The 8,765-nt window shown below is 56.3% G+C and overlaps 2 protein-coding genes across 2 annotated transcripts in view; both read left to right on the forward strand.

The window, feature by feature from the left end:
- Positions 1-8,765, forward strand: part of LMBR1L (limb development membrane protein 1-like) — a 22,883-nt gene that overhangs the window by 14,030 nt on the left and 88 nt on the right. The gene's annotated exons all lie outside the window — the stretch shown is intronic.
- DHH (desert hedgehog) lies at positions 686-6,382 on the forward strand. The gene is made up of 3 exons (XM_008570662.1): positions 686-1,278; positions 4,769-5,030; positions 5,311-6,382. The coding sequence occupies exons 1-3, from the start codon at positions 976-978 to the stop codon at positions 5,934-5,936; spliced, it is 1,191 nt and encodes a 396-aa protein (XP_008568884.1). The 5' UTR covers positions 686-975; the 3' UTR covers positions 5,937-6,382.

Genomic DNA, 8,765 nt, shown 5'->3' on the forward strand with positions numbered 1-8,765 from the left:
GATAACTCGCTGCCATCCCTTCCTCTCCACCTATATCCCCCGCCTCCACACACATGGCAACTGAACACTGCAACTCTGGGTTTTTCCAAACCCAACCTCTTCTGTGCCATGGGCTCAGTAAGTCACCAAGTCACATGTGGCCGAGGCCCAAAGACCAAGGTGATGCCTCTTCCTGGGCAGGCACAGACACCTTCCAAAGCTACATCAACCGAATTCTCTCTCCCATGACCGTGAGCTTCTTGCAGAGCACGGTAAGAACACGTAGCAGCAGAAAAGGGCTGGGACCCCTGTCCCTGTCCAGAGGCTCACTGGTGAGGTTCACCTTTCCCACCCGCCCTCCAGACCTGTCCAGCTTCTCTCTTTCTCAGAACCTGCGTCTTGCTTCCTCCATTTGATTTGGTACAAAATAAAAATCCTTTTCTGCTTACATTAGCCACATTTGGTTTGTGCCACTTGCAGTATAAGAGCCCTAAGTAATACAGATATTGATGGGAAAATATTTCAGGAGAAATTTGATGGGATGGAAAAAAGGATGGGACGGTGTCTTCCTAAACGATGTCACACAAGCTTTCAAACTTGAACTCATCAGTCCCCTAGAGGTTGGTTTGCTCGTGAAGCCACTGGCGGGTAACGCCCCNACGGTCCTGGGAGAAGGGCGGGGGGCGGGGCCAGGGGCCACTTAAGGCGGAGTCCTGGCGTTCTGGCAGCGCCAGAGCCGGGCAGCAGAGACAGGCTGGGCTGGCACTCACCCACGACCCCCCTTCCCTGCTATGATGGTCCACTAGTAGTAGGTTCCAGACCCCCGGGGGCATGTGGCCAGAGCTAGCGGCATCCAGGTGCGCAGAGCTACAAGAGCTCTAGGCACTCTGGGGCAGCTCTGCCTGCTGCGCTCTCTGGTGCCTGTGGAGATGCCCAACTGACAGGCCAGTTAGTGAGGACAAGAACGCTCCCTTTTGGCCCCAGTTCGCTGCATCCATGGCGCTGCTGGCCGGTCTGGTGCCCCTGTGCTGCTTGGCACTTCTGGCGCTGCCGGCCCAGAGCTGCGGGCCCGGCCGGGGGCCGGTTGGCCGGCGCCGCTACGTGCGCAAGCAGCTCGTGCCGCTGCTCTACAAGCAATTTGTGCCCAGCGTGCCCGAGCGGACCCTGGGCGCCAGTGGGCCGGCCGAGGGGAGGGTGGCAAGGGGCTCTGAGCGCTTCCGGGACCTCGTGCCCAACTACAACCCCGACATCATCTTCAAGGATGAGGAGAACAGCGGCGCCGACCGCCTGATGACGGAGGTAAGAAGGGACTCTCCCCACCTGCGCCGGGACACCACCAATTCCTCTGTTTTCCTACGGCAGCTCAGGAGGGTGCGGGCTTCACCTACAGAGACCTTAGTCTTAAAGACCTCCCCCCCAAAAACCCCCCTCTGAAAAACAACCCCCTGCCAGCTGGACATAGTGATTAGGAGGGATCCCAGTTGGGAGAGGCTGGGATGGGGAGGGGGAGGAGGGACTGACTAGTGAGAGTGAAGCTGGGAGAGGCAGCGAGGGCGGGGAAAGGAGGATGGCGGCAGGCGAGACGGGAAATGGCTGAGGCGTGGACCGGGGGTCAGCCACCCAGCCAGGCAGGAAGGGCTGGGGTGAGCTGGGGGGCAGGAGCTGGCTAGGCAGCAGACAGAAGGCTCTACCCTTAGCCTGGCTCCTGACCTGATTGTGGAAAAGCTCTGTGGGCCGAAGAGAAGAGACTGAAGGGAGCTGGGAAAGGGATGGCCAAGGGTCAGATCACCAGGCCATCTACCTGAGGAGGGGTTGGATAGGAATTGTCTTTAGCATGGGAGAGGTGTCCTAGAACCAGGATAAGGCTATTCTGGGGTCTAAATGACAGTTTGGAGGTTAAAAGCAGTCCTCAATGAGAAGAACAAAGGGGCCCACCTGAGGTACTCCAAGCTCAGCTTAGCTCAGGGGCTTTCCTTGGAATTAAAGACCTAAAATAAATTCAACTACCATTATTGAGCATCTGCTGCAGATAGGAACTGAACCAACCTAGGGTGAGGTGGGCAATGCCTTGGAAGAAAAGGACCCCGTCTGGCAGTGATCTTGAATGTCAGAACTGAAAGAAACCTGGAGTTCCTCCACCCCCCCCACCCCCGTTTTACATCTGAGAGCTGAGCCCCAGGAGGAAAAGCAATTTAGTCAAAGTCTCACAACTAATTAGTGGCATGGCTTCCTCTGTTTTCCTACGGCAGCTCAGGAGGGTGCGGGCTTCACCTACAGAGACCTTAGTCTTAAAGACCTCCCCCCCAAAAAACCCCCTCTGAAAAACAACCCCCTGCCAGCTGGACATAGTGATTAGGAGGGATCCCAGTTGGGAGAGATGGGGAGGGGGAGGAGGGACTGACTAGTGAGAGTGAAGCTGGGAGAGGCAGCGAGGGCGGGGAAAGGAGGATGGCGGCAGGCGAGACGGGAAATGGCTGAGGCGTGGACCGGGGGTCAGCCACCCAGCCAGGCAGGAAGGGCTGGGGTGAGCTGGGGGGCAGGAGCTGGCTAGGCAGCAGACAGAAGGCTCTACCCTTAGCCTGGCTCCTGACCTGATTGTGGAAAAGCTCTGTGGGCCGAAGAGAAGAGACTGAAGGGAGCTGGGAAAGGGATGGCCAAGGGTCAGATCACCAGGCCATCTACCTGAGGAGGGGTTGGATAGGAATTGTCTTTAGCATGGGAGAGGTGTCCTAGAACCAGGATAAGGCTATTCTGGGGTCTAAATGACAGTTTGGAGGTTAAAAGCAGTCCTCAATGAGAAGAACAAAGGGGCCCACCTGAGGTACTCCAAGCTCAGCTTAGCTCAGGGGCTTTCCTTGGAATTAAAGACCTAAAATAAATTCAACTACCATTATTGAGCATCTGCTGCAGATAGGAACTGAACCAACCTAGGGTGAGGTGGGCAATGCCTTGGAAGAAAAGGACCACGTCTGGCCAGTGATCTTGAATGTCAGAACTGAAAGAAACCTGGAGTTCCTCCACCCCCCCCACCCCCGTTTTACATCTGAGAGCTGAGCCCCAGGAGGAAAAGCAATTTAGTCAAAGTCTCACAACTAATTAGTGGCATGGCTGGGACTAGAAGTCAGGACTCGTGATTCTAAGTCCTATACACTTTCCATTACACCACCTAATTGTCTATGGAGTGGGGAGGTGGGGGAGAGGGAGGGGCACGGATTTCCTCTGATTAATTGCCATAGTTTTCCAGGTTACTTTGTTAGGAAAACCTGTCCAGGGGAGAAAGAATTCTTTCTTGCTCCTTCACTGAAGCCTTCCTCCTACCCAGAGATTGGGAAAGGGACATTCCTTCTTCCCTCCTTCGTTATGGAACATCGTGGCCCTTTCCTCTGGCTGCCACCTGCAGCAGAGGAGGCAGAACAAGAGACAGGCTCAGGAGGGGCTCTGACAGGCCTGGGAACCCCCTCAGTCCTGCTTATCTCCCACACTCTGGCTGCAAAAGGCCTCCATTGAGTTGGCTCTGCACTGGGCTGCTGCCCCCGCAGGTCAGGGCCTCCAGGGCCTCCTTAGGGGACAAAATGACAAGAAGCTGGAAGGAGCTACCACTTTTCCTGTTCTCCCCCACTGCCCCAAACCCTGCGGAGGTGGAGACAACTAGAGAAAAAGGACAGGGGGAAAGAGTCCCTCTAGCAGTTAGGAGAAAACCAAGTTCGAGGTGAGAGTTCGGAAGGGAAAGAAAAGGAAGCTGTCCTCTCTGCGCCTCCTCCCGCGGTGCCCGTGCTATGGTGCGCGCCAAGGTCTCCAGCTCCCAGACGGGAGCGGCCGAGATAACCGAGGTCTCACTCCTCCGAGTGCAGGCTTCCAGCAGCTCCTTCTTTTCTTCCTCTCCACTCCCACTCTGCAGGGGGACCCCCAGATTAGCGCAAGGGCAGCTCCAGCTATTCTCAGGTGCTACTCCCACGCCTTTCTGGGCTGCATCTAGAGCAGAGATGGAGATGAGGGTTTTCGGGGGTGGCAGAGCATTAGCGGGAACTGGGAGGACCGGCCGCGCTGGGGGAGGGGACCCAGCGGGTCGGAGCAGGGATGGGGGGCGCGGCTTTCTGCCCTTTCCTCTCCCTGAGCCAGGGCGGCTGAAAAGCGCCTTTGTGGCTGGAGCTGCTGAGTCCGCTTCTCTCTGCGCGTCCCCGGCCCCGGCCCGGGATTCTCGCTCAGTTAAGTCATCACGGAGAATGGCCATTGTACTTCGCGCAGCCCCCGCCACCCCAACCTTTTTTCCAGCAGCCTTGATCCCGCACGGCTCCTCCTCTTGGGCACCTCTGTGGGGGGCACCCACACCACGAAGGGGTTAATGCTAGGGGCCGAAAGGAGGAGGAGGAAGGAAGGAAGGAAGCGATGCCCAGTGCCAGGGAAGGCAACAAAACAAAAGATGGATCAGGCGGAGGGAGGGCAGCTGGGGCCCGGGGCGGGGGCCAGGCCCTCCGTGACCAAGCTTCCACCCGCCCTCTCGACTCTGAGCCTCTCCCAGGTTGGGCTAGGCCCCAGGATGTGTGGGGTGAGGGGTGGGCATTAAAAATGGAGGAACTGTGACCCCACAGTTCTCCAATGACGCCCCGGGAAGGGAGTGCACGTTGGTGACTACATCTACTCAGATTCTCACTTCTCCAGGACACTCGAGGCTGGGAGGTAGTGGAGTAGTGCCGGGTGAACAAAGAATCGACCCTCCTATCCAGGTCCCGTTGGCTCCCATGGTGGTGGTAGTGGTAGCGGGAAGACTGACTCCTTTATTCCCTGCCAGCGTTGTAAGGAGCGGGTGAACGCGCTGGCCATTGCAGTCATGAACATGTGGCCTGGAGTGCGCCTACGAGTGACCGAGGGCTGGGACGAGGACGGCCACCATGCTCAAGACTCACTCCACTACGAAGGCCGTGCCTTGGACATCACTACGTCCGACCGCGACCGCAATAAGTATGGGTTGCTGGCGCGCCTGGCAGTGGAAGCCGGCTTCGACTGGGTCTACTACGAGTCCCGCAACCACGTCCACGTGTCGGTCAAAGCTGGTACAGTAGGCGGCGGGTGGTAAGGTCTGCCAAAAGGGGGCTTCCTCTGGAAAACTGTGTCTGCAATAGCCTTGTTGCCACCCTAGGGGAAACCAAGTGGGCGTTAGTGTTGTAAACCACACTTCCATTTCTGCCCAGGTTGGGGCCAGATCCATGGGAAATTGCGTTGTCCGGGATTGGTGAGGTCTGCGCTGGGCTTGACCCACATCTTTGAGAATCTATACCAACATTCTGGAACTGCTGGTCTTGATTCAATCCTCCCTATGGTTGTTCCCTGCAGATAATTCGCTGGCGGTCCGGGCGGGCGGCTGCTTTCCGGGAAATGCCACAGTGCGCCTGCGGAGCGGCGAGCGGAAGGGGCTTCGGGAACTGCACCGCGGGGACTGGGTGCTGGCGGCAGATGCGGCAGGCCGGGTGGTGCCCACGCCTGTGTTGCTCTTCCTGGACCGGGACTTGCAGCGCCGGGCCTCGTTCGTGGCTGTGGAGACCGAGCGGCCCCCGCGCAAACTGTTGCTCACCCCCTGGCACCTGGTGTTCGCCGCTCGAGGGCCAGCCCCCGCGCCAGGCGACTTTGCGCCGGTGTTTGCGCGCCGGCTACGCGCTGGGGATTCGGTGCTGGCGCCCGGCGGTGACGCGCTTCGGCCGGCTCGCGTGGCCCGCGTGGCGCGGGAGGAAGCCGTGGGCGTGTTCGCGCCTCTCACAGCGCACGGGACGCTGCTAGTCAACGACGTCCTGGCCTCGTGCTACGCTGTTCTGGAGAGTCACCAGTGGGCGCACCGCGCCTTTGCTCCTTTGCGCCTGCTGCACGCTCTGGGGGCACTGCTCCCGGGCGGGGCGGTCCAGCCCACTGGCATGCACTGGTACTCTCGGCTCCTGTATCGCTTGGCGGAGGAGCTGCTGGGCTGAGCGCTCTGGGCATAGAAGCCTCAAGGCGCTCGTCGCAAGGGGGCGTTCTGGCTGAGATCTGGGGATGTGGGCAGCAGAAGACGCTGACTGGGAGGGAGGGAGGGGAGGGATAGAGAGCAAATGGGACTATAGAGGAAATGCCTGGTTTAGGAGCAACTTCAGCTGTGAGGAGGTGATTTCGTGTCCTACGTAGGTGGGGTTGATGGTGAGCACTCTTTGAAGAGTGCTATAGTTTCTTCTTCCCCAACGCCTCAGCCCCATCCGCTAATTTTATTTTATTTTCTATTTATAAATTGTAATATAATTATCTGCTTGCCCAGCCTGCCAAGGTGAGAGGCTAGGGGACGGCGTTAACACTGTCTGACACAGGCAGCCAGTCTGACGTCTGACATTTTCCTACAGGTGGGCTAATAAAGGGAAGGTTTCCAGGACCTTATTGGAAAACACCTCCGTTCAGATGGCGATTCACTACCAGAGAGGGGGAGAAAGGGGACCAATCCGAGTCCACACCTTATTTCTGGCTTCCGCCTCCCTCCTCAGCAGGGTCTCAGGACCTTTTCCCTCCTTCCAGAGGGGTCGTCCCAGTTCATCAGCAACAGTGACCAGAAGAGTCTTGCCCTTTTCTAGGCTGCTGTTCTCACTCCCCACCCAGAGAGGACGAGCATTCTGCTCTCACGGTTGCATACCCACTGTTGGAAGGACAGGGATTGTCCAGGGAGTGGGATGGCCCGTGCAATCCCTTCGTTTGTAGGAGCTCCAGCGGGGACTCAGGCCCTGTGTGTACTGATACTCGAAGCATCTCAGTCCCCTATTGTTATCCAGCAGTCGTGGACCCTCTCTCAAAGCCATGAATCAGACTGGCCTCCATCTTACACTAGTGGCAGGGTCTGGATAGGGATGATGGCTTTTTCTGGAATGTCACTGGGCCAACTGATGACCCGTGGGAATCCCTGGCTAGTAACTTACAGTCCAAACACACTCATGGTCTAAAGAAAATCCAGAGGGAGGGCTGGAACCTTTCCTTACTAAAGGGCTGCTCACAGAAAACGGGTTCAGCCTGGGTGTATGTGGAGGAAATAGCCTCCCCCGGTAAGGACATGTAAGTATTACAACCTGAGCTCCTTTCCTGATCACTGGCCCTGGTGGTTGTTTCTCCAGGCTTCCTCCACTGTCCCTCCTCTCCTCTGTCCTGGCCTGGGTGTTTTTGAAAACTTTGGGTTCCAAAGCAGAACATACCTGGAATCCAAGCACGCCTGTGCCCCTGAATTAGGTATGAAAGCTCAGAGGAAGTTGGATTCCTCTTGAAGGGGAGTGTCTAGGGCCTAGAGGATAGTCAGGGGTCTTCCATACCGCCAGGCGCCCACCCTTGCTTGTGGCAGCAGTGTGCTCACAGTGCATGTGGTCCCTGCTATTACACCGCCCTCTGGTGGCCTTCAGGAGAATTCTAGGCTTATGCATAAGGTTCTCTTCAAGACCAAAGGGAAGAGAGCTACACTACATGAATGGGTGTGCTACTGAACCTGCATAAAGGAGACCTCTCCTAACAGTCAAGAGATGGGGGGTGAGGCTTGTTAAGCTGCCAGCACTGAGCCATAGGTGTCAGGAACTGGCGAGGAGTCTACCTGCTCCTCTTTGCGAAGCTCTTCTAAACCGTGGTACTTTTGCATCTCTTGTGCCCAGTTTAGCTCTGTGCTCCTGAAAGCTGGAGGTATAGCAGTAGTATACCTGTAGTAAGTAGTCCAGACTTCCTTACACATCAAAGTTGCCCCTTATGTCCCTCACCCTTGTGATCATAGTGTTCAGTGGTCAAGCAGTTGAAAGCATAATAGGTGGGCTGGCCGCTCAGCTCAGATGGTTAGAGTGAGGTGTTGTTAACACCAAGGTTAAGGTTTTGGATCCCAGTACCTGCTAGCAGCCAAAAAAGAAAGCATAATAGGGTTCCAGGTAGAGCTTGATTTGGAAGCAGGCTAAGTTTACCTTTAGTGTCATTCCACCCATCATTGTCCTCAATCTACTGCCAGGTGCCTATTGTCACTCTCCCTTTTCCTTGTTTCAGAAACACACCCCAAGCTGTGGACCTGCCATTGTCTCCTTTCAAATCCTGGTGTCCTCCTGTCATGTCACCCCAGGTGATGACTAATCTGATTAGTTAGCTTCCTGTGTTGATGAACTCCTTGTTTTTACAACCCTTCCCAGGTGATGCATATATTTTAAAGGTCTGCTGAAAATAAGGCCTTTAGGGGCCGGCCCGTGGCCCACTCCGGAGAGTGCGGTGCTGGTAACACCAAGGCCATGGGTTCGGATCCCATATAGGGATGGCCGGTTAGCTCATTGGCTGAGTGTGGTGCTGACAACACCAAGTCGAGGGTTAATATCCCCTTACCGGTCATCTTTAAAAAAAAAGGCCTTCGACCACAAAACCATAATGGTAATGATTCCTAGCACCTTGTTAAGTTGGGCAGAGAGATATTTGGGGACAAGGAAAACTCATTGGTTTCCCTTAAACTATATCCTGTAGGTTACTTCCTGTCCTGAGGCTCACCTCTCAACCCTATTTCCATTTCTTAGTATCTTTGTTCCCTTGAGGCCTCTCAAAAAAATCCATGTTGGGCCGGCCTGGTGGCGCACTGGATAGTGCGCTGCTTGGGAAGCGCGCCGGCGCTCCCGCCCGAGGGTTCGGATCCCACATACAGACCGGTTCCCACTCACTGGCTGAGCGAGGCGCGGGAGCAACACCAAGGGTTGCAATCCCGTTGCCGTCCCCGGTCCGGTGCGGGGGCAACACTGAGGGTTGCGATCCGTTGCCGCACACGGAAAAAGACAAAAATA

The sequence above is a fragment of the Galeopterus variegatus genome, unplaced genomic scaffold, assembly GCF_000696425.1.
Source record: "Galeopterus variegatus unplaced genomic scaffold, G_variegatus-3.0.2 Scaffold622, whole genome shotgun sequence".
In the NCBI taxonomy this organism is placed as follows: Eukaryota; Metazoa; Chordata; class Mammalia; order Dermoptera; family Cynocephalidae; genus Galeopterus; species Galeopterus variegatus.